The 25,478-nt window shown below is 39.3% G+C and overlaps 3 protein-coding genes and 3 pseudogenes across 3 annotated transcripts; 1 reads left to right on the top strand and 5 right to left on the bottom strand.

The window, feature by feature from the left end:
* Positions 1–1,391: 1,391 nt before the first annotated feature.
* LOC131775789 (uncharacterized) lies at positions 1,392–2,685 on the top strand. The gene is made up of 3 exons (XM_059091917.2): positions 1,392–1,810; positions 1,924–2,012; positions 2,150–2,685. Exons 1-3 carry the CDS (start codon positions 1,613–1,615, stop codon positions 2,577–2,579), a joined length of 717 nt encoding a protein of 238 aa, XP_058947900.1. The 5' UTR covers positions 1,392–1,612; the 3' UTR covers positions 2,580–2,685.
* A 189-nt stretch (positions 2,686–2,874) lies between these two features.
* Positions 2,875–6,134, bottom strand: LOC131775788 (uncharacterized; annotated as a pseudogene).
* Positions 6,135–8,115: 1,981 nt separating this feature from the next.
* On the bottom strand, positions 8,116–11,535 carry LOC136279674 (zinc finger protein 862-like; annotated as a pseudogene).
* Positions 11,536–11,895: 360 nt separating this feature from the next.
* Positions 11,896–14,233, bottom strand: LOC136279673 (uncharacterized; annotated as a pseudogene).
* Positions 14,234–15,423: 1,190 nt separating this feature from the next.
* On the bottom strand, positions 15,424–17,166 carry LOC131788542 (piggyBac transposable element-derived protein 4). The gene is made up of 2 exons (XM_066163610.1): positions 16,992–17,166; positions 15,424–16,313 (listed from the first exon to the last, which is right to left on the bottom strand). The coding sequence occupies exons 1-2, from the start codon at positions 17,164–17,166 to the stop codon at positions 15,424–15,426; spliced, it is 1,065 nt and encodes a 354-aa protein (XP_066019707.1).
* A 6,092-nt stretch (positions 17,167–23,258) lies between these two features.
* On the bottom strand, positions 23,259–24,146 carry LOC131788541 (E3 SUMO-protein ligase KIAA1586-like). The gene has a single exon (XM_059105624.2). It carries the CDS (start codon positions 24,144–24,146, stop codon positions 23,259–23,261), a length of 888 nt encoding a protein of 295 aa, XP_058961607.2.
* Positions 24,147–25,478: the final 1,332 nt, after the last annotated feature.

Below are 25,478 nucleotides of genomic sequence, written 5' to 3'. Positions count from 1 at the left end.
TATTCTTCAGCATTCCTCGCGATTTTGAATGGTATGGGCAGTCCCACTCCAGTGGGGAAGTCAAGTCTTCCAGTACATTGTTCTTAAGGACTTCAAAATTGACGTATCTCTTCCCCAGGCTATTGAGCATGATACCTCGGACTTTACATTCCTCTTTACCTTTGAGGGCTTGTACCCGTAGTTCTTGGGACCTCCGGAGGCAAATTCTACTATGTAGTCGTCTGGCGGCAATTCGTCCTTAAAGTCTTCCAGATAATCTCTCAGTGGTGGGTCGGGCATTCCCTTGGCGGAAAGGAACACGACTGAGGCCATGTCTTTGTACAGCACTTGTTCTTTTAACATGTCAAGAGCGTCATAGAGTTTTAGACAAGCCCAACAGGTCGTGGAACAGGCCATAAATATGTTTAGGTTGGGCGAGATGGATTCATCTTCCTCTTGTAGAGTGTTCTGTACTTCCACACGGTCGTCTGATTGGATACCCACGTACTTGATCTGGAGGGTGTCGCTGTTGCAGAAGGTGGAAAACTTTTGGGGGTCGTCAAATTCCCAGTCTAGCGTCTTGTTGGTACGCTGACCAAATTTACCCCACATGGAGTTTTTTCTTCGGCCTGTAAGTGAATAAATATGTTGCTGATGATGTGGCCAGGGCGATAGCATAATGTGTTGTTAGTAATTGATTTGACTGTGTTGAATGTTCTCTCTTCTTTTTTTGGGATATGAAGAGCGTTCTGAGATGATTCTTAGTTGCATTGGGACATGGGATGTTAGGTGGCATTGGGGTTGTTATAAAAAAGTGCTGGCATTCTGCGCACACCAAAGAGACTCTCATCCAAGAGAATATTTATATTCGTAGCGTTTCCATGTCACTTCCTCCATAGATTCTTCTGACACTTCTTCAGGAAGGAGCTCAAGGTTGCTAACACCACAATCGCTGCACTCTCTGGTCACACATTTCAGACTGTGGTGGCTGTGGAGGGAACAACTGCATCAGTGCCATTTCTTCGGCACACGGCCTTTCTAAATTTCATACAGTCTTTGAAGACTATTTGTGTTTCAACATGTTTTCTACATAGGCAGGATCTTCCGTCCTTTTCTCTTGCAGACTGCACAAAAAATGGGTTCAAACTCTCGAATTTCCGTTGTTTTATTTTAACTTCTGGATATTGTGCCTGAAACTCCTAAAATGTCTTTAACAGTCTTTAACCTACATAGGTATTCGGCGCTTAACTTCTACGATAAGGGAATTCCCAAGCCAGGTGAAGGGGCCTTAAAAAAATTGACCACTAGAACAGCTACTACTACAACAACAGCAACAATGCATTTATTGGCTACTCATGATCAGCGTCATACAAATTAATTTAATTTATTATTGTAATTAAACAAAAGTGATTTTTGAAATAGAAATTGAAGTCGAAATCTAAGAATATAATTATCAAAAGATTAACCACTCAGAGTCAAATTTTATATCACGTAATCGTTATACTTATTGGCCTTTTACTAATAGCGTTTCCTGTTATTTTTGCCAACTTCTATTTTCTGTCATTACCAGCAATCCGAGACATTTTACTCCCGCGGTCCGCGAGGTCAGTAGTTTCTTCAGGTTCTACTGTTCATGCGCTATGGCGTCAGATTTCATGTAAACATGGAGCGAAGTAGATTTCCGCGGAGGAATCGAGTTGATTATAAAGCACTAAATGTTCTTTCTACAGTGGATTTAGAAGTTCATTTGAAAGGAAGGAGAAAATTTAAAAGCGGATCTAAAGTTTATTTTGTGGAGAGACTTATCAGCCGGCGAAGATTGAAGAACGAGGTATGTGTATTGACCCTTTTATGTTCCTGCAGCTATATTTTACTTCGGATGAAATTTATACTACAATCGAAGTAAGTTCATAAACAGCTCTAATCAATCTCTGACAATTTCAGGACTTTGAATACCTAGTAAAATGGAAGGACTGGCCATTGTGGACAAGCACGTGGGAGCCTTCGGCTCATTTGAATGAGCATCTTATCAGGTATATTTAGTTTGTTTTCGATGGTGATTTTAAGCTTAAATGTGAGCTTCATTATAGAAGATGGTTTGATCGTCTTAACCGTAACACGTTTTCGATTCCAATCTTATGTTTTGTTTTCTGCATTAAAAACTTTCTAGGGCATACAGCAACCCCACTGTTACCGTGGAAAGACTACAGAGCGCATCAGTTGCATTTCTGGAAGGCATTCTTTCAATCCTAAAATCGAATGCGGTTAAAGTTCTTTATTCCACTGAAATTAGAATGGATCATGATATTGTGAGATACGTTTTTAAAGGAAAAGGTAAAAGAGCAGAAGACGGAGTTAGTATACTCTATGAAAAAAATGATTTTACTCGATTTGAACTTCCACCATATTGGTACTATTATTTCAATCAACTTGGACAAGGAATAGCAGTTGACTTTCCTGTTAAGTTAAAAACTGTCCTTAACAATTCAAAAAAACGTTACGTTTTATCCAGTGGTCAGGTCAAAATTGCTCCAAATTTTCCAGTTGAAAAAGTTATGATATATGTCAACAGGAAAGCATGCGATTGTAAAAACATTTAATTTATCTTAGAACAGATAAATATAAAACAAGAAAATCTACAAAATAATTTTGCAGAGATTTCTAGTGGAATATGTGATTGCAACAATTGAAAATCAAAGAAAGTTATATGCTTTATGATTAAATACACTATATCAAAATTATTGTTATTATTTTGTTGTAAGCATATAAACAAACAAAAGTTTAGTATTCATATTAGCATTAAAAATTATTCACAAGATATTTTTGCAAATAATCAAATTAAAAATATATTTTGTGATACATGTCTGCATATCTGTTGTTCCTTTGCTTGCCATAGTTACTGATTTTGCTTCAAAATCTCAACCAATTGACATTTTTTCAGCTTTGCAATCCCTTTCACATTAATACCTATAGATTTGATTTCCTGTCTTAACTGCTTAACAGTCATTTTGTTGTATTTATCTTCGCTTAAGTTATTTCCTTGTACATCAGCTCCATTGTGGTCATTTTGTAGTTCTCTTAAACATGCCCTCTTTCTTTTTTTTCGTGTCTCGATGATGCCATCCTCCCAGTAAGCTGCTTTTCGTTTGGTGTACTGCCTTTTTTCTCTCTCGCAGTGCTTTAGTGCCTCCTGCCTGTGTTCCAGAAGCAGAACATCCTGAGCCGCATCCCACTTATTTGATTTTTGAAAGTATATTTTCTTGGCATCATCATTATTTTTTTCAATGCCTTGACCAGTGAACTGTCTGAAGTTTTTATGATTTTTGATGAACATTGGTACATGATATACTAATGCATGCATGTAAGGAGTCACTCTCTTCTTTTCATATCCTATTCGAACACCACCAAGTGAACAAAACAAATTTACAAAGTCTTTAGATTTCTGGAAAATGTCAAGGTAAAAGTCACCAGCATTTGAATCAGAGTTGATTAAACTGTAGAGTGTATAAAAATCTTTCCAGAGTTTGATGACTGTTTCTTTTGTTTCTGGGAACAGGATATCTAGTTCTTCAAGTTTTGCTGGCAAAAGTTTTGTCAGCTTTTTCTTGTCAGACCCAACAAGGCTAGTCCAGTCATATGTTCCACTGCTTTTCCCATCAGCATTTTTTTTCTCCCAGAGAGAAAAAGTTATGCCGAGTTCATTGATTGTTTTAATGAGAATGTCAAGGTTTACACCCTTTTCCTTACCCCGAGCCATGTTAAAATCTTGCTTTGCATCCTTCTCCATTACTTCTGTGATTAAATTTTCAGTCAGTTTGTCAGTTACTCTCAGCATTAAATGCAATTCATCAAGAATAATGTGGTCAAGCTCAATAGTAAACAATGGACTTTTCACACATGAAAATTTCTTTGAAGAGGAACTTAACTCTTTAATTTCTTGGAGTGTTCTCTTGAGCTCTTCGTTATAATGGGACAGATCTTTGGACATGTCCCACCTGAAAAGCTTGTGCACCTTACACCAAAGGCATGCATAGTCTGAGGTAGCCCCAGACATCCCCATGGCCATCAGCAAGAACTTGTAGTCTCCACCGAGAAATAATTCAACAGCTATTTCTTTGTCATTAACCTTGATCTTCCCATTTTTATTCACAGAATTTATGTCATTGATAATTTCTGAAAATGATGTCTCAATTGTTTCATATTTTTCAGGGCCATTGACTACACCAATTGTCCTGTTGCCCTTTGATGACATAACTAAATCCCCTGTTTGAAGGAGTGAGAATGACATTATCATAAAATTTGCTGACCTCGACATCTTCGCACCATCACAACTGATCTTTACCTTTATTGGTTCATCACCTTTGTGGTTTGAATTTGACTCCAAAAATGTTTGATGTGATCTTGTAGAGTTTCAGAAAATGAAAGTTGTGCACCAGGGTATTGACCTGGTGTTCTTTCAATATGACAGAGTTTATTCAGTTCATTCCTCCTTTGTTTGATCAAATATGTCCTTGGTAAATCTTCAGACAAAAGAGACAACTCATGGTAAAGTTCATCACTTGCACAGAATTTGTCCAGTAAAAATAGAAGAGTTTCTAGGTTGTTCTGGTCAGTCTCATTAGCTGACAACTGGTCAAATTCCAGGGTGTGAAATTCATTAGTTGCTGCCTCCTGGACCTTGAGAAAAGACAGCTTGAGTCCATGTGACTCAAGAAACCAGAGGGCAATTTCTGATTTTTCTTTCAGCTCCTTCAGTCTTCTCGATTGCTGTCTTTTTCCCAAACTGTCTATAGTTTTCCCTTGGCAAAGAAAACCAGTCTTTTTCTCTAAATTTTGTATGTACTCAGAAAGTTCTTTATTTTTTTCTTCAATATCTCTGAACTTTTCCTCTGTAGTTTTGACCGTTTCTCCCATTTCATTTTCTTTTCTTCTTATTGCTTCCATCATTCCCCTTGCCAAGCTTTCCTTCTCCTTCTCAAGATCCTTGTACCTCAATTTCCATTCTTTTATTTCTTGCTCTGCAGCAGACAGATTCTCTTCTATTTCATGAGGCACCACAAGCTCAGTTTCATAAATGTTAAGGGTTAGCCCTTTCCTGTTTGCCTCTTCTCTCTTACTTCCACTAACTTTCTTCCCAGTGTATTTGTTCACAACTGCACCGGCTTCACGTCTCAATCTTCCGTGGATTCTTGATCCGTTCTCCTTGCTTACTTTAAACCATCGACCAGGAATCCAAAAATTAAGAAGGTCAATGTAGTTTAACTCATTTCCTCTCTCGTCTTTTATTCCAACAAGCTCATGCCATTTCATCAAAATTGGATACGGGATGTATATTGCCAGAGCTATTCGAGATTCTTGAACGCATTGCTGTTTTATATAAGAAAGAGGAGATTCAGTGACCTTAAGTTGAAATTCTAGGGATTTCTTTTCGAAATCGAGCAAAACATCAGACATTTTTTGACGATTCAGACTGGAATGAGCTCACAGTGATACAAGTTTTGTTTTTTATAATTGGCGCGATTTGGCGCTTGTAGGAGTCTGCAGATTGTTAAAACAGCGGTAAAAAGCGTGGAAATGCTAGGCTGCTAAGCTGAAGTAAATATGGCGACTTTTTTCACGAAGAAAACGATGGAAAGTGGTCGTTCTTCGCGTCCTACAGGACATTCGCGAGCTCAGGTAAAGGTTACGTCTAATAGTGAAAAAGCCCTATTTTCAAGATTGATTTGCGGCCTCCTATTTTATCATGGAAGGCTTTATTTAACGTATTTGAAAGATCGTAAACTGAAGAAAATTTTGAGGGGTCGGCACCGATGAAAGCATGAAACACACGGACAGCTCAAAGCATGGAAGTGAAGGTAAGTGAAGGTATTTGGATGAAACTATAAAGGAAGTACAACCGAAGATCTTTGTTATTTTACCTCTATTCCGCGGCTCGACGAATAAACGAAACGGTGAAAAAACTTTCGCTTCGTAGTGCAGTTGCATATTATTTATCAACGAGAGGTCGGCACGTAGAATTTAATTTATTTAAACTGCCAAAAAATAAGATTTTATTTCAGATCCCATACATTTCTTTGTATCTTCGGGAAGCCATTTTGAAAGTAATCTTTGATTGACGTACGGTATTTGAGACGCAATATGACTCGCATTGCTGGTAATGACTATTGTGATAAGATTTTTGTTAACAAAATCGTTAGAATATTGCAACTATATATCGCCTGTGATGGAAACCCAGCCAAGGAAATTTGATAAGAAAATAATGTTTAATAATTAAAATTACAAACTCGAGATTTCGAAAATCGAAAACGAATAAATCAATCACTTAAGTAAAAACCTTCTAGAAGTTCAAATTTAAGAAAAAAATTAACTCAAATATCTTCAAAGATCTTTAAAAACCTGCACTAAAAAAACACTTCATGAAACAAGAAGGGGTGCCATTTTGTCAACAATCGCTTCTTACGTTCTAGATAAAATGGATAAAACGTAATGTAGACAATCAGAGAACTGCATTCAAGACAAAACGCCAGTTGGTATATATTATTAAATGATATCGTAATACATATATATTTCAATTAAATACCTAAAATAATACATTTATCACTGTCATCTTCAATATTTATCTGTGATTAGTTCTTACTTGATTTATGAACTAAAAATAAAGTGATAAACAAAGTGAATCATTAACGAAAACCCAACCGAAGAAATTATACAAGTATATGTAAAATTATGCAAGGAATACTTGTTCAAACACCACTCGCATTGTGAATCAAACAAACTATAGTAAAATTAAGAAGTTGGTATCAAAACAGATAATCAAATACCTATCTGACTTATTATGTTCACTAAGGTTACATATCTTTCCAATAATTATGACGAAACTAAAATGAGATTAATATGCCTAATATGCCTGCATGTAAAGTTCATCGGCCGCTTTAACTTTTACTCCAGTTAATTTGGACTTCTAACCTAGTTCAGTTTCAAGAATGTGCCTGATATCACGTTCAGGCTTGCACATTTTACTTATTGTGTTACTCTTTAAAAAAACAAAAGCCTTGCTCGTGCTTTGTGGATTTGTACGGTACGGATTTGTGCGAGCTGTAATATTGAGATTAGTGTTGGTCGGTTGTGCATAAGAACGGTTTTCATCTAAGTGTCATAAACGCAAAAACGATATAATCACTTCGTCCAATCAGAAAAGAAAAGATACCATCGAATAAAATGAAGCAGACGTGAAGGGCGAGAAAACGTGCGGGTAACCTAGAACCAAAACCAATTCATATTATTTCCGCTACTTAGTTGAAAACCGCTCTTTTGACTGCATATTTTATTAACACTTTTTCTTACTTAGTTGTTCTTTCTTTGCTTCCTGGCATACTTTATCGGTGAGGCGCTGCTTAGCTCTTTGGATTTCACCATCATCTTCTTTTCCGGTAATTAGGCCAAGCTCCAGTGCTTTTGGATCGCCAACCACCCTCTCCCAACTACTTCCTTCTTTATGGCGTTGCTGTCAATGAGGTCCTTTGTTAAACTGAGTAGGTGTCTTGTCTGTTCATCGGTGAACTTTCGCCAAAATCGCGAAGATTCGCTTGAAACAGACATACTGATGACGCTTTCCAGGGGTTTCATTAACTTTTGAAGTAGGAGGGTTCTTGTCTTATAGTAAGCGTGCACCCCCACCGACACAAGGGCCAAAGGCCCGAGCCGCTAGGGGGTTCCGGGGGCATGCTCCCCCGGAAAATTTTTAAAATAAGACTCTCGGAAATGTGTTTTCCAGCATTCTGAGGTGGAAATTTATTATTCTACATCCTCGTTTTGCAAACACAAATTGTGAATAATTTAAGGAGGTTTTACCCACTAGCACAAAGTGACTATATGAAAAACAATATTGCAACTGTTCACAGCTTCAGAGAATTTACTAAATTGACAAACATTGTTCTTTCATTAAAACACTACTGTAACTGTTCACAATTTACTAAATTGACAAGCATTTTGACTTCATTAAAACACTACTGCAACTGTTCGCAGACTCAGGGAATTCACTAAATCCATAACATGAATAATTATATTAAATCTAACTCATTGGCTTATATTGTTTACTTTGTTTACAAATAAACAGTGTTAGGTGAAACAACTAAACTAAAAGTCATCGAAATCAGAGCCTTAATCTGAATCATCACCGTCATCTGCAGGTAGCTCAAGTGCTTTGGAGGTTGCATCAACTTCCTCTGCAATTGAAGGGTGACTTGGCGTGACACCCTCCGCGTCACCCTCCGTCTGTACACCAGCATCCTGCACAGTTACAAAGTTCTCACTTATATCACCTGCGCTGGCAACCACTGGTGTGCTGACAAACTTTGGAGGACACTTTCGCCGTGGTTTTGCAGCTAACCAAGCTCTAACAGAAGCATCAATCACTTCTTCAAATTCCTTACTTCCCACTTTTGGACCATTAATGAGAATGTGTAGTAGGGCGTTGAGCATGTCATTCTTCATCCTAATTCGAAGCCTTGTCTTCATCAGTTTTAAAGAACTGGCACCCCTTTCTGGCCATCCATTTGAGACTGGAAGAGAAATCACTGCCTCTGCCACCTTTGCAACCAGTGGAAGATTAAGTGGAACCAGGTCCTTCATGAACATTAGCTTCTGGAGGCACCAGTCAGTTGAAGTGACTGTAGGTTTGCTCCCACCAGGAGACTTTCTTACTTCCTCAGGCAGCTCATTCTTCCATTTTGCCAAGTCGTACTTGAATACCTGCCACTCATCCATCAGCTGCCTTTTGTCGCTGTCTTCATCAAAGAACTGCTCAGCCAAGAGTTTCACTGATACACTGCCATAATCCCTAAATCCCGGCTGGCCCCTTTCTGGAACTAGTGCAGGGTCGAATATGCTAAAAGCAGACAGGAGAGGAAGGGTGGGAAATCTGCTGTTTAAGCTTTTTTTCAGTGAATTGACATATTTCACCAGGAAATTGCTGAGAAACAGCTCATCTCCATCAGAAGCAATGAGATCAGCTTGTTCCAGTCTGCCTCCAGGTGATAGATCTCTAAGAAACTCGGTGACTGGAACTCCCGTCTGGACAATCTTGTCAAGATCGTCAATACACTTCTGAATTGCTGGCTTTATATGGGAGAAGGAAATCTTTCCTTCTTGGAAGGTGCAGCTGAGTTTGTTGAGAACAGGAAGAACGTGATGCATGACTGTTACCACCCCAATGAATTTCACTTTGTACATTTTTCCAAGAAGACCTGATGCTTGGGCATCTTTCTGGTCAAGTTGCCTTAGTGTAAGCATGAGGGGTATGTAATCCTTATGTACACCCTCTACAGCCTTGCCCAGAGAGAGCCACCTTGTGTGAGTAGCTTTAGCAAGTCAACGGACACACTTATCTTTAGCCTCTTTAGAAGGCTCTTGCAGCTTTTTCACAGAAAGTTGGGTCTTTAGATATGCTGCAAGTCGTTTGGGGGAATTTTCAAAAAATTTCCAGGCCTGGAAAAGCCATCTCTCAACTTCTTGCATGTATGCGATCTCATCATTAGTGTCTCAGCAAGCAAGTGACAGTTTATTGCAGATGCAGTGAATGCTGACAAGGTGTTTGTTTAACTCTTTGAGTCTGGTAGCTACCCCACTGGTTTTTCCGGTCATCACTGATGCTCCATCCGTGCAAAGGCCATTGAGCTTTCCAACTGATAAGTTACACTGATGTAACTCCTTTACAAGAGTGCTTGTTATGGTTTCTGCATTTGCAGAATCAGATTCAACAAGGAGATCATTAGCACTAAGAAACTTAATCTCTGTGCCACCAGAAGTGCTGTTCCAAAACTGCACGAATGTGATTAATTGCTCAGTAACAGCAATGTCTGTTACTTCGTGAATTAGAAGGCCATAAGACCCTGCTTTTTTTATTTCTTCTATAATCATGTTCTTGACCACATTTCCACTTGTCAGGAACATTTCTCTCACTGCAGCAGGAGATTTGTGGTTAAAATGCTGCATTTTGTCTAGACCAACAGCACGGAACAGATTTAGCAAAGAGAAAAACTTAACATTGGCAACTGCCTCCTTTGCTAACCAGTACAAGGCTGCAAAAGCATTGTACAATACATCATTGCGAACTGCTTTCTTTTCTTCATACTGTTGATGAAACATTGACACCCTCTGATTCATTTCAGCTTCCACAGCAGCTTCATGCATTTTGGTTAAAGAATGTTCTCTGATGGCCTCTTTCCTGTATCTTGTGCTGGGTGTAGTGCTGAATACTGCAGCATTGTTTTGAGTGTTCAAAGTTTTATGTTTGCAGCAAAGAAAACAAAACATGCCTTGGTTTTCTGAGAAAAGAAGCCACCAAATGCCTGTGGTGTTATCATAGGCTAGTTCTCTTTCTTCAACCCAGCTGTGATGAAATCGTCTCTTCTTCAGCTTCTTCTACCTGGCCTCTTCTTCTTCTGAGAAATCTTTGCAGCTTTTTTGTTTGCACTCATAGTAGTTGTGCAGGTTAGCAAGTCCACATCTCCATTTCTAATAACATAATGTCATCTGCTATTGCTTTAGAAACATTTGTCCCACGAGTTTTTTCTACTCGCTATGACGTATCTGAGACTGCTTCATTAGAAGACTTTGTTTCTGCCTCTCCAGTAGCCTCTTGTACTGAAGGCACTGTTGAATTGTCTGCCAAAGAAGTGTTCAATATAACAAGGGATAAGCCTCACCTTACCAAGTTATTGTAAGTGTAAAACAGCGATATCATGTAATGGATAATGTACATATTGTAAGTAGTGTAAGAAGTGAAACGTGTTGTAAAAAAATAAAACAAATTACAAAAAAACAAAAAAAAACAAAAAATACGCCTTACCTTGTCGCATGTGCTGAGTTCATTTTTTTGCAGGTTTCCATTGCAGAATTACATTTACCTTTTTGTAGTAATTTTTTATGTCGTTTGTTTTATAAGTTTTGGAAGAGTCATAAAAACTGTATGTGTACACAAGGCTTCATATCTTCAGTCAAAAACCCAGTTAAAAAAATCATATTGAGAAAATTAAGCGCTTGAAACAGTGCAAAGAACCTTAAAACTTTTCCTTAAAATTTTAACTGGCTCGTTTGTGAAAAAACCGAAAGCAATCTGCAATGTTCCTCGGACAACATCTACGCCGCGCACTCTCACGCAATGTTTGTTTTGTTTTTAACTGTTAGTAATTCCGTGCGCTTGAAAGCTCTCAAGGTTGTCACAATAAGCAAAGAAGAGCCAGTCTTTGATTAGTTATATTTGTATGCATCATCGGAGACACAAGGGCGTGATAGTCAGGGCGAAAAGAAGTAAACAAAGCGGCGAAATCGGTGGCGAACGAAGGGCGATTTTGAAGATTTGTTTATATTGAAAGGTCGTCGCGGTTCACTGACTCTTTAGACATGCAAATATACTTTATTTATATCCACCAGTGCAAGTTTATTATGTTGAAGAAATGACTTGTGAAGTATTAAGAACTCACCTTTTGACTTCTTTGAAACGACAAAAAAATTGTCAAGGACGCCTTGAGAAGATCTTTTATTCGTCGCGGCCATTTTAAAACCATGTGCTTTTCAGTCGTGTGAAATGTCACGTGCAAATGTTATGCAACAGCTGACAAGAGGGGGTCCTGGTATCTACTTTGATATCGTAAGCGATGCGTTTCGCGAAGACACGCGATGTGATCAAACTTTGAAATTTATTACTTTGCTTGACAAAACACTCGTTAATCCGGACACAGAAATATTAGTTTACATGTAAAAAGGATTGTAATTCGGAGATGCAATTCCTGGTTAACTAGCGTATGCTAGCAAAGCGGGAGAGTTGTGGAAAGATGTTTCGGTTAGTCTGAGTTTTTTGATTGTTCTTTTATTTATCCACTCATGACCTCATTTTTGTGAAGGCGGGTACTGTACTCAGAGTAGACGGGTGCCGGTACCCGGGTCCCGGCTTCTAACAAAACCCCTGGCTTTCTCAAATTCTGCTTCCTTCAGGTAGCGTAGGACCTTCTGGGAGCTGGTCAGCTGCTCACTGGGGGGGCTCCAAATTTTTAACGTGGTCTCCCTTAAGTCGCTGGAGTTTCAGGACAACTGCTTTTATGGAACGCTGTTTGAGATTGAGCATGCTTGATTTCATTAGTTTTTCACTAACATCTTTCTCCGTGATTGAGCCCGTTTCTATTTCTTGTTGGAAAACCTTCTTTAACTCCTCGGTTTCCTCTGGTTTCCACGCATCAGATATTTCGCCCTCTTTCTTTGCCTGACGATCTTCGGATGTCTGAAGAGAAACGAGCTTTTCAACTGCTCTTCTTCCTAAATCAGTTTCTACTATTTTGTCATGGACTCGGTAGTATTTTGCTTGCGTATCCGTCTTGTGCTGTGCAAGAGCAGCTAAATGATCCCTTTCTTGAGGCATGTGGACGTGCATTCCGGTTGCCAGAGATTTCCGGATTGTTGTTGCTGAAATCTTGCCCCTGAGGTCCACTCCCTCTCTTTGGAAGGTTCGCCAAACGCAAGTGGAAACTTTAGACGATGTTAATGGCAAACCGTTGCTTGATGCAACGAACTGCTTTCTCACCGTCCTCATGTACATTTCTATTAGAAGGTATAGGTCGTCATAAATCCAGACATTAGCGGCACCATATATCCCTGCTGTCTTGTGCTCTTTCACGTCCACCCTGTACCTTGCGTTATCTTCTTCGGTGCCAGGATAGAAGACAGCTTCATTGAACTCGTTTACTGTGATGTTTGCTGCTACTCCACTTCTCCCGCTATTATCAATGAGGAGACGCGTCATTAGCCAGTCTCTTACTTCGCAATGGGACTTGTCACTAAGCATCCTGCTGGCACTCTCTCCACCTTGAGTTTCCTCTGATGTGACAGCAAGCTGTTTGACGGCATTCACGTGTTGATTTCCGTGACAGACTTGATGGAGTTTCTCGCTTGAAAGAAGTTTTCTGAAATCTTCGTCGCGTATTTCTAGCTTTCTTTTCAGGACCTCCTTCTTTTGGGCAGCTGACCATGAAGTCATGTAATCTCTGCGTGCATTCAACGTTTCCACGCTAACATCAGGTAGGTCAGATTTTCGTTCTTGGCTGAGAAATTTGTAAAAGAGTCGTAAACTCATGAGATAAGATCTGACAGTCCCAGGTTGGTACTTTTCTACAGCATACGATAGCCACGTCTTCAAAAGCTTTACCCCATCCTTTCCTGGTAACATTAGCAGATACATCGCGGGTGATTTAGGTTCAGCTACCTTGATAGTCGTTTCGTGAAGTTGCAACCTTCTGATGACACTTTGGACTTGGGACTTGTATTGCTGTGCCATTTTTGTGCTACGATATCAGCCATCGACGTCGATCAACCAGCCATAAAAGTCCACAAGGAATTCTTCTGTAGAAGTGTGCATGTCCCCTTCCGTGGTTCTATTCTTGTTAGTTTCGTGCTCGTCTTGTTCGCAGTCGCTCGGTACCTATTCTGTGTCTATCGCATCATCATTATCGCTCCCATCACCCTCAAACATAACTTGAAAAGCTGTATCATAACTGCTGTCTTCCTCTTCGTAAACACAACTTAGTTGATCCGCTATTTCCTGGGAAGTTTTAAACTTGTGGCCTTGATTTACTCTGTTGTCTTTAAACTTTTTCACATAGTTCTTCCATCCTTTGTCTTCGTCCAGGAATGAGCCCTCGTCAATGTTTTTTTCGCCAATGACCTCAACTAATTCGGTTAACAGCCCATCGCGTTCATTTTGGAGAAGTGATGAATTCTCTACTATGGCTGATTGGCCATCATCTGTTATCTCTGATTCTGTTGAATGAACATCTTCATTCCCGCAGATATAATCTGAGTCTGAAGCGGCATCACCACTACTGGATAGTACCGTCACTGCATCATCGGCTGGCTCATCGAAAGTACAAGGCATGTCTTTAGTCTTTACGGTTTGCCGAGGCAAATCTTTGAAGTCTTCTTCACTATCTGCTTTCTCCTCATCATAAGTACTTTCCTCGTCATTTTCGTCTTGGCTTTTTGCTTCTTTTCTATTCACATAGGCATCCTTCTGACCTTTTTTGACTCTCTTTGAGTGATGCTCTTTCCGGTTGTTAACATGATGAATCCTTTTTTCTTGATAATCTTTCCATACTTTGCTTGTCAACCGGTCATATTCTTCATCACTGTCAGTGCTTTTTCGTGTTCTTTTGAGTTCTGGCTTTCTTTCATTCTGAGCGCGGACCCTCTTGGACGTTTTTCTCATGGTTCTTTCCAAATTTTTGCCAAGCTCCTAATAATCCTTATCACTGTATCCAGTTTTGTCTTCTAAGTCACACTCCATCATGTCCCCGCGTGATACACTTTCTTCGCATGCACCAACCATGTTTTCAACTGCCTCCTTTTCTCCCACCTCTTCTTCATTTGAATAAATACTGCCATCTGTGTTAGTTAATTTCGTCTTCTTATCACGCTTTGGTTTCCTTTTTTTGTTCCTTTTTTCTTTGCTGCTTAACCCTCTAAGACCCAGATTTTTTTACACCATATTTTTTCCCCCAAACGATGACAACATTTTGAGTCACAGATCATCAGGATTTTAATTAAATGCTATAAAACCATATATGTATGTATTCCTTATAAAATTATCTTTCCAAAAAGCTGTGTTTTTATGTAATTAATAACAATTGGATCCTTTCAGGGTAAGCACAGTACTTGCTCACTGTTTGCGATGAACTGTAAAAGATGAAAGCACTGTCATATTTCATCATGGAAAAGATCCCTGCCTGGTTTAGTTTTATGTTAACCAGATTCTGCAATTTCTAAGGAACAGAATGCAAAAAACCCCTTGTGAATATCATAAAAAGAACAGACATTATGCAATTTTTTGTAATTTTGATCGGGCTCCAAAATGTCAAGCCTTTCAACAACAAACCTGATCTGAAATCTAATAACAGGCAAAGGAGTTTAGAAAAAACCCTTCCATTTGCTCAAAAGGTATATCAAAAGCACAAAACAGTTCAGTGTTCTGAATACAATAAAATAAAAATTCTGAATACAATAAAATTCCCTGAAATTCACAAGCCAGTTGCAATCAGTTGTTGCTAAAAGTTGCGGAGACTAAACTCTCGATTTCAAATGTCCAGAAGAAGACAATGTTGTTTGTGTAAATGCAAAGTACATGTCCAGCAGTCTTTACTACTGCCAGTAAATAGGTGATGTATGCCATTTTTCCCAGCAATTTCTGTCCTTTGTGATGCATAACAGAGTGCGATTACAAGTAACACAGACAATTTGTGACTTGTATCGAAAGTTCTTTCCCAGATCCTGCACAATGGCTTTCGTTGCACAAACAGCACAGTCTCTTCTTGTGTCAGTCACCTCCAGGACATGTCGTCTGTCATTTAGCCTTTTCTCATCCGCCTCAGATAGAGGGAGGGAGGGGGGTCGACCAGATTTTCAACGAAATGACCTTTGTCCAATCAGCTGGCGAGCAACTTCCATTCGGAAGTCAATAAACTCCTGGGAGGACTGGGGATTTGCTTTCCTCGTTATAATAAAAGAATCAAGAAGGCAAACCTCCAGGCCATACCCTAAGAGCTTCTTCCATGCCTTCCTTGACTTTCTGACCACAGAAAAGGTCTTGATAAGCTGATCTGATAGGTCCACCCCACCCATGTACTTTTGGTAGTCCACTTGGGCAGGGGGACATGGAACATCGACTTGCTCACGCCCATTCTTCCGTGGTATAGTTGGAAGGGTGCCATCAGGATTTTTAGGTGGGTGAATTGTTGAAAGAAGGTAAACCCCACGCCTGTCAAACCAGCTCATAGCAACAAGTTGATCATGGATTCTAAACTGGTAATGGCCCCTGGGCAGGTGCTTTTCGTCAGCTTTTGCAATAAGAATATCTTTAGGAAATCCTTTCCTTCCAGCTCTGACTGTGCCACAGCAATAAATGCCAAAGTTCATCCGTTCAATGAACAAATGAGGGTCACAGTAGAAACTGTCCATATACAAATGGTGGTTGTTCCCTTCAATTGGTGCAGTGAGATCTCTGACAACACGCCGAGCCAAATTTTTTTCTGCGTTGCCCCCCTCTTTACCAAGATACACTTGAAATTTGTACACATAGCCAGTAAGGGACTCTGATAACACCCAGAGTTTTATCCCCCATTGGGTTGGTTTGTTCTTGATGTAATGTTTGAACGACAGTCTGCCTTTGTGAGGGACCATGGTTTCATCAATTGCAATATCCCTTGAAAGCTTATACTCCCTGCTGATGTTGCGGGAAATAATGTTCAGAAATTCTCTGACTCTGTAAAGTTTGTCATATCCAGGATCACCAACTGGGGGTGCAACAATTATCAGCCAGGTGGAAATAACGCCAGATTTGTAAAAATCTGGTGCGTGACGTTACATTGCTGATACCCTCTTGGTGAATAAGATAATCTTCTTTCCAGTACATTCGAAAACGTGGAAGCTTGATAATGCCCATCAAAATTATTATGCCTATGAAAGCCTCCATTTCTTCCCTTGTAACTGGGTGCCATGCCTGTTTATGTTTGTTTGGGTCAGTTCTAACCATAAAATTATAATAACTGTTGGTTTCCCGGACAATCATTTGCCAGATGTCATCAGTGAAAAGAAGATCAAAATAAAACTTAGCTGGATTGTTCTCTGGATTCACAAATCGTCTAGAAGGACCTGATGCTGGCTCAGTGAATGGTTGGGGTGCTGTGTGAATTCCTACATCTCTAGACCACTGCAATTCTGGATCAGCATTGCATTGTTGTCTTCTGTTTTGGCGACCACGGCGAGATCCTCGAGGAACCCCCCTGAAGCGCAGTCTTTGCCCTCGTCTTACACGCGCACCTCACGTCCGCCATTATCACTGACTTCTTCATTGCTAACATGTGCATGTTTATAAAAAGAAATTCACATAAGAAGACAAAGAAAAACGAAGTGAAATTATTCGTAAATGACAAATATTTTTCTCCAAATGTAAACAAAGAGCAGAAACCTACTAGAACCATCGCTATTTTCGATGAATTCACTCTCACTTTCGCTGGAATCGCCATTGTTTTCGCTTTCTGACACATCTGGTAAGTCTTCCTCGCTTTCATCATCGAAATCACTGACTTCTTCATCATTTACAACTCTCTCCAGAACCTCTTCCAAAGTAAAATACCGCGCCGCCATCTTTAAATCGCCAGCATTATTCACACAAGAAAATATTGAAGAAAAAACCGTGTCTTGCGAACAGGAATTCGCCAGGAACTGACTCGATGTCATCCCATGCACGTCCTTCTGGTGGCGACTAAGATTTATCACACTGCTTCCTCACTTTTTGCATTTTTTAGGGGTTCCTCTTTTTGTGTTTGGTCGCATAAGTATTTGCGTCAACGTTTGTGGACGTTGAAGGGACACTGTCAACTCCACCCACAGAAAGGCCTTCTCCTGATTCCATCTCGTTTATTCTGTCAAAAAAAAAAAAAAAAAAGGACAACATGATAGCGTTGCTTTCCCTGAAAGTACTTAATCGCAAGACAGATTAAATAGGAGTATTGATGTATCCAAATACAGTACGAGCGAAGTTTGCATCAAACCTGAACCTGTGTTTCTGCAGATCAACCACATATATGTACATTTTACACATTCATATACATTTTTCCCCCGATACGTTGACGCCAAATTATCATTATTATTATGAAGACTCCAAAAAGTTGAACTATCTTTCTATATGAGAAAACAGGTCTTTTAGTTTTGGCGTATAACTATTAACTTTTCATCATTCTGTTTGCTGCTGATCACAATTGGATTACATTTTGTTGTGGTTAAGCATATATATGCACATATATATATATATATATATATATATATATATATATATATAAATATATATATATATATAACAGAAGATGTCAATTTATCGAGAGGAGTCACTGCAGTACAATACATTGCATTGCAACAGTGCACTGTAGTGTATTTTATAGTTTTGAATAGTACAGTGTTATGTGTTGCAGTACAGCGCAGTTCAGTGTGGTACATTTTTATAATAACTGAGATATAATAGGTCTGCGGAATACACGTTCGTTCAATAACGCAAAGTCTATAACAGCACTGCATAGTACTAATTAACAGTTTTTCTACAAGTCCATGTACTGTTGGTAAGAAAAGTTCAGCGCTCTGCATCGTAAGATTTAGGGTGATTCCTCGGAGATAAAAGTTGTCAAACGAAAAGTATGGTGGTACCAGCTGGAGTTATGGAAACGGAGAATTAAACGTGGGGATCTGAACTTGTCTTGCCTGTAAAGGATGTCCTGGATGTCAACCATTGTGTTGAGAAGATGTTGCTCCCTAGGGCTGGCTGTTGCTCTCACATAGCAAGAGGTTGTTATTAGAGAACATCGGGGGTAATCCACTGTCCGCTTTGTTCTTTTCTTCCCTGTAGTTAATCCAACTGCTTCTTCTAATTTTTTTCTACATGACACATCCTCTATATGCGCTGGTAGCTCAATGTGATGTGAAATGTCATGCATTGGTTCACATGGAAGTACCTCATAACCTCCAAGGTTCAAGGATTCAAGGGTGGCATTGGGGTTGTTATAAAGAAGTGCTGGCACTCTGGGCACACCATAGAGACTCTCATCCTAGAGAATATTTAATTCCTTCTTAGTCTTCCCCTCATAAATTCCTCTCCTTCCTAGTGCCAATTCCGATTCTGAGTTCTTCAGACCGCTAAATGGCTTTGGCTTCAGAAGGAGAGAGTTCCTCTTTCCTATGGGCCCTTTCAGTACAATCTTCTGTCTATCATGCAGTGAGATGGTTTGGCATCTGAAGCTGGGGTCTAGCTCATTCACTCTATCTGCAAAAACTCCACAACCAGAGCAATAATAGTGCCCTCCCTTCTGCTTCCCACTTTCAAACTGCCGAGATGGAGAATCACCGTGAAAGAATCTTATATCTTTTATTTCAATTTCAATGTTGTAGACAGCAAAGACGTGTCTCTACATAGGCCAGTTACTCTACATCACAGCTCCTACATCTTGCTATAATATAGATATGAGGCAACTTTTGGCAACTTTTCTTGTATTCTTGATCGGTCATGTAGATGGCAGGATCATAAAGGCGGTTAACTGTGAAAATGATGTGGCCAGTGTTTGCAAGTGTGGAGTGGTCATGCCATATCTGAAGGTGTCGTGTGGTTGACAATTCTTGTCGTTGCTTCGTCATTTTGGTGAGTCCATCATCCTGGTTATATTCATTTCATTGCTTGAGTTGCTTGATGGCCTCTTCCCTGGGAATTTCTGAGTAGTGCTGGTTTTCTTTGATTTTCATGTACTTCTCATGCATCTTTAGTGTTTTCCTTCTAATTTCCTCTAGAGGTTGCTTCCGACCTTGCACAGTGAATTTGATGGTCTGAAGGTTGCCTTCTACATTGATGATTATTTTTTCATACTAGGAACAACAAAGCATTTTTGTTAATAGAAAATTTTAATAATAAAATAGCATAATTTTATTGGTATAGCAAATCTGTTGCATTTACTTCACTGGATCTATCACTGTTCATTTTTACACAATGTTATAAAGGGACTAAGTGAAAGAATCATTTATTTTTTAGAAAACTGTTAAAAGACCTTTCAAGTAGGCATGGAACATGGACTCAGAAGCTAATCTCTGTTTTCACTGGCCATTAACAATAATTAAATATTACACAATCTCAATTCCTGGATTGTAATCCTTTTGTTTGGCACTAGAAATCAAGGGCTCTGGTCAAAACTGTCATGTTGCAGCTTATTCAGAAACTATTTTCCCATCATGGTTTTTGTGTTTTGTTTGTTTAACCAGTCAAGCAGATGTAAAAAAGAAATCGATAAAAAGAAATTGATACTAAGAAATTGATACTAAGAAATTGATACAAAGAAATTGATAAAATAAGATAACAGCTCTGGGATCAGTTATTTCAATATTTGGTTCAACTTGTGTTACCTCTCTAGGAAATATAAGCTTGCCAACTGTAAATTCTCCTTCCTGAATTTGAAGTTTCAGTTTCTCTTTTAGAGCATCATTTAATTTTTTGTCTTAATTTGTCAGCTTTTAATTTCTGTCTTCTGGGCTGTCGCTCAACTTCAGCAGCACATATAAATCTGTGTTGGTCGACACCTTGGGAAATAAGCCATTCCTGAGGTATCTGGCCTCCTTTTTTTGCAATATCTCCCTTTCGGTTTGTTATTTTCTACCTTCTGGCAATCTCTGACCAATTAACCTTCACACCATCTTCGTACCTGTCTACTTCAGAGTTTAGACTATTCTTGTCCCATGTCATAGCATGAAAAGTGCTAGCATGACGTTTTCTTTTGACAGCTGAATCTTCTTCATGTTCTGAACTGGTGTCCTTTCTTTAATTGCAGCTTGTCTAGTCTCAAAGGAAGTATCAAGCCGATCCCGTTGCCTTGCAGCATATGATTGCCACTCCCTAAGACATATGAAAATTTTTGCAAATTAAAGGCATTTTTTGGACATTTATAATCTTCTTAGCTTAATAAATATTTAATAGAGCAGTTTTGTGCTGCATGAAGTTTTCGTCTTTTTTATCCCATTTTTTATAAGTTGTTGAATTGTTGGTAACTACAGTTAATAGCAGATTTTTCGGGTGATGATGCTCTGACTAAATTAGATTGTTATTTGATGTAAATTGCCTACTTGACAGATATATTCCCTACAAACTGACAGTCAGTAACCCTCTTCCAAAAATAGTTACCTCAAAAGGGAAGTTTTCTCCCATTCGTCTTCAAGTCTTTGTTTATATCTTCTATATGTGGCTCTCTTTTCTCTCTTGGCTTCAGCTGGGGATTGTCTTTTTTGGAGCTTGGAGCTCTGGGAGGTTAGTCAAGGCCTCGCCAAAAGATATACTGCATACGTTTTAAAAGGTGACATCAATTTTATTGTACAAAGATCTTGCAATAGTTTTAACTTCCCCTGCCTTGCATGGCTTGATCTTCAATTCTTTTCCAGTGGTGAAAAATGGATTCTGTTTTGCTATTCCTTAAAACTAATTTGACCTGACTGGAAGTAAAGCTTGAATTTCGGCATAGCGATGACAGCATCCTTTGCAGTTTGGAAAAGAATCAGGGTTTTTGTTAAGATTTTTAGTAAAGGGACCTTTTGCAAAGTAAGAGGGACCAAAATGGCGGTTCTGCCGCCATTTCTTGTCACATACACATACCAAACCACGTACACATACCAAAATGTCACGTTCACATACCAAAATGCTTAAGAAATAAATGACAACTTTGGCTTTTTCACAATTTTAATATTTATTTTCAAAGTTGTAAAGTTCACATGGTATAAATCTATAATACTCCTATATAAAACACATACCTTTCAGCTTTAATAATCCATAATGTATCTTTCTGCAGTCAGGATGCTCTTCATATGTCAAGAACTGGTGTTTTCTTGTTTTAAATCCACAAGTAAAAAAATTTCCTTGATAATTTATTTCTTCTTTAAAAATCATTTTTTGGCTCAGAAATGCATTCATTTATGGTATGAGTAACCTAAGACAACTCAGAGCAATGAATTATCTATACTTGATACTTTATAGCTAATCAGAGAAATAGTCTGATTCATAGTCAGAATCTTCCATGTTGTGGCTTTTCTCATCACATTCAAGCTGGAGAGCAGCAACATACGTGTCGACAGTTGGCTCACTCTTGATGCTTTGTGAATCATCAACTTCCATGGAGGATGGTACATCTAGATCATGTGGAGTGGCTTCATCTCCTGCATTTGCCAAGGAAGATGAGGCCACAGTAGCTGAGATGGGAGGAAGCTTTTTAAGCTTTCTTCTATCCTTTTCTTTCAGCCACTCTGCAACCACATCACAGATTAAGGATGGCAACTCCTTTGACTGTTGTTTGGGCCCATTGATAGAAATGTGCAACAAGGGGTTTAGCAAATCATTTTTGATTCTTGACCACAACCTGTTCTTCTGCCATTTCAGGACACTGGCTCCCCTCTCAGGCCAAGCATTACTGACTGGGCAACTTAGACAAACTTCAGCCATGAATGACGGCATGGGATAGTGAGATCTATAGGGTGGCTGCATCAGCTTGGATAGGCACCAATCAGTAGCTGTAATTGAACCTTCCCCCTGACAAATAGCTTGTGGCAGAGCATTTTCCTTCCACTGCAGTAGGTCATATTTTGCCTTTTGCCATTCCACAATAAGCTGTTGGTGGTCTTCTGCATGCTGAGGCCTTGGGAAGTAATGGTCGGCTAACTTCTTAATCATGCTGGAGCCATATTCACTTTAAGAAAAAGAAATTGTCGTCGGTTTTTGCAGGAACAGAAAGTAAATCAAATATCTTGAAGGAATCAAGTACAGGAGAGGACTCCTGGAACTATGCATCAATGTTTTCAGTCAGGGCACCAACATACTTCTTCAAAAAGCTTTTGAGTTGAGTTTCTTGGTGGGATGTTGGCAGTGACTGGTCTGGCTGGTCTCTTGCTCTTAAGTCCTTCAAAACAAGTTGGAGTCGTCCTTCAGGTTGCAAGTCCTGTATGAAGAATGACAGAAAATCTGATAATGTAATTGTTTTTTTATTCTCGTAGCATAATTGATATTTAACTATATGTCGGTAACTGTTATGATAACTAAGAAATATACAGGTTTTCACCCTGATTTTCACTAGAACAACTTGACAACTTATAAAACTACATTGATAATACATACATTACAGTTACAATAAAACATGTAGATAAAGTGTACCTGTTTTAGCACTGCGATAGGCGTCTCGTTGGTAGCAAGTTGCTTGAGTTGTTCCTTGGCATACTGAAGTGTAGGAACAATCTTGACAAATGAAACTACACTAGCTTGGAAACATTTGCTGATGGTTGTGAGGATAGGAAGAATCATCTTCAGGATATAAATACTCCCAACAGAAAAAAGAAGAAACATAATGCCGTTGAATCATTTGTTCACTAGACTTGTCAATAAAAACATCAGACCTTAACAAAGTCTTCTAAGTACATACACAGGCCTTTTTTAACCCAGAATAAAAATCTCATTTTTTACCTATGAATTTCACAGTCTTCATCTGGGATAGTAGACCAATGGCAGTTGCATCATTTCCAAACTCATCAGCACTGCATGTTAAAAGAATTGCAGTGTAGTCCTGCCAAACCCCCAGCACCGCTTTGTCTGTGGACACCTACCGTGTTCTGCAAGCCTGTTGAAGTTTGTGACCAATTTTGTGTCGTTTAGACTCGTCAGCGGGAAGCTGCATGTCTCAAAGTCTTAATTGCATCTTAAGATACCCTGCCGTCTTCACACAGGAGTTTTCGAGCCACTTGTACAGCTGAACCAGTAGGCGTTCTATGGTTAGCATGTACTTCACCTCGTTGTTGGAGTCCCCACAAGCTAATGCCAGTCTGTGGCAGATACAGTGAACGTTGACCAGTCTTGGGTTCTCCCTTTTGAGCAGTGCTGCTACGCCATTATTCTTGCCAACCATTACTGAAGCTCCGTCAGACGCCAAACTCAGGAATTTTTGAACGTCAAGGTCATCCTTAGCCAGTTCTTCTTTAATGTTGTCAGTGATGGTTTTGGCGTTCGGTGACGCAGCATCCTCCATAAGATCTTTGACAGCTAAAAAGCGGATTTGCACATTTGCATTTTCCACATACTGGATGAAAATGATGTTTTGTTCTTTCACTTGAATGTCAGTAACATTGTCCACCATGAGGCCATAAAACTTCGCTTCGTTAGCAGCTTTTGTGATCTTTTCCTTTATTACCCTGCACATCGTCGTGAGGATTCCTCTTACTGACCACAATGATTCATGTTGGAAATGCTCCAGCTTTTCCAGTCCTATCGTCCGCATCATCTTCCACATGGAGGGGAAGTTTCGGTAAGCAATGCCATGCTGAACCTGCCAGTACAATGACATGAAAGCGCTATACAGAATTTCATGCCTGTGGAGGTTACGCTCGTCAAGTTTTTCTTGAAAAATCGAGGTCCTCTTTAACATTGCTGCAATGGAATCTTGATGTTTCTGTCCGCTGCAGTGCTCCACAAGTGCTGAGGTCTGGAAACGTACAGCGGGTTCCATTCCATATGATGCACTCTTATTGTGCTTGCCCTTTGCCTGGTGAAGTCTGCAGAGTAGACAGTACATACCCTTCTCTTAAATGAAGTAACCACCACAGCCCTGTTATTGCATCGTAAGTTAAATCGCGTCGAAAGATCCATGCATGGTCAAATTTTTTCTTTCCTTTCTCCTTCTGGTAGTTGCACGTAGTTTCAGTGCAGTGGTAAAAACTGCACAACTTCGTCCGCTGAGAATAGATCATTGATCATATCGTGCGTAGCATTGATATCGGGCACACTAGGCTTCGTTGAAGTTGATCGGTTCGGTTGATGTGCTGGCCGCTGAATCTTCCGTAAGCATTTGTTGAGGAGAAACACTCTGACTAGGCTTAGGATTGGATGATTGACTGCTAGGTTCTTCAATAGCTGTAGCCGAGAGTACATTAACCACAGGTGTTTCTCCGTGTGTTTCGCCTCCTGGAACAGACGTTTTTTTTGGCGTCGGCCTGCAATTTAATTTATATTTAAAGAGGTAAGGATATGTTCCATTTTGTGGAATAAGAAAGGAAAGACAGAAAATACATTTACAGTTTCTACACCCGTTAAAAAAAAAACAAACAAACAAAAACAAAGAGGAACAAGCGGGTTTCGGCTTTGCAGCACGAAGTCTCGCTTGTCTCGCGTGCCTAATTTTGTTGTTTCCGCATTCTTGCCATAAATAATCGAATACCAATTTTTTTCCGGAAAAAGTTGCAACCCTTCCTTATCATATAACGTACAGCAACATTTACTTTTTTTTTTTCGTTCAGCATTCAAACTTTTCATCGCTACGTTCTGGTTTATAATTCTCTGATGCAATGAGTTGATTCACGCTTTGTTTCAATTTAATTGAATTAGTGCGGGTGGGTTTTAAAACTAAAAACTTTGTCTCCACGTATTTCCACTAAACGTGTATGAATTATTTAGTATCATGTTATATCATAATATAAGCTCTAATTTTATGCCGCAGATTTCGTATGAAATGAATATTTTTTGCCGACCTCTTGCTAGCTTGTGAAAGTAGAAACTAACGTAAACAAGTTGGATTCGCTTCACCGCACACGTTTTTCTAAATTTTACACACGTGAATATATTAAAATGGCGTTGATTGAAAAACAACTGGAGAACATGCCATGCCCATCTTAACTTGTTAGACCAAGAAAGGTAAAAGCTTAAAGGCAAATTAAAAAACCTTGCGGGTAATTTAAAGCAACGTCAGACTAAATATAGCAACGCAATGTTATCGATATTATGATCTCGCCGAAGCGGCGCGACAGGTACTGTACATACCAACTAATTACATTTTAACTACAAAGAAAAAAGCTTACCTCTGAGTGAAGTACTGATTAATTTTCCACTTCATTTGGTACTGTGCAAGGCC

The sequence above is a fragment of the Pocillopora verrucosa genome, chromosome 3 (genome assembly GCF_036669915.1).
Source record: "Pocillopora verrucosa isolate sample1 chromosome 3, ASM3666991v2, whole genome shotgun sequence".
NCBI classification, from domain to species: domain Eukaryota; kingdom Metazoa; phylum Cnidaria; class Anthozoa; order Scleractinia; family Pocilloporidae; genus Pocillopora; species Pocillopora verrucosa.
The sequence above is the reverse complement of the archived record's forward strand: the minus strand, read 5'-3'. Positions and strand labels throughout refer to the sequence as shown.

Excerpts from the sequence above, each read along its gene's own strand:
- LOC131788541 (XM_059105624.2), bottom strand. The coding sequence starts at position 24,146 with ATGTACTGTCTACTCTGCAGACTTCACCAGGCAAAGGGCAAGCACAAT.
- LOC131775789 (XM_059091917.2), top strand. The coding sequence starts at position 1,613 with ATGCGCTATGGCGTCAGATTTCATGTAAACATGGAGCGAAGTAGATTT. Across the intron at positions 1,811-1,923 it reads GGCGAAGATTGAAGAACGAG|GACTTTGAATACCTAGTAAA; the intron begins GTATGTGTATTG and ends TGACAATTTCAG. Across the intron at positions 2,013-2,149 it reads TTGAATGAGCATCTTATCAG|GGCATACAGCAACCCCACTG; the intron begins GTATATTTAGTT and ends AAAACTTTCTAG.
- LOC131788542 (XM_066163610.1), bottom strand. The coding sequence starts at position 17,166 with ATGGCGGCGCGGTATTTTACTTTGGAAGAGGTTCTGGAGAGAGTTGTA. Across the intron at positions 16,314-16,991 it reads CGAAAATAGCGATGGTTCTA|TTGGTGATCCTGGATATGAC; the intron begins GTAGGTTTCTGC and ends TTGCACCCCCAG.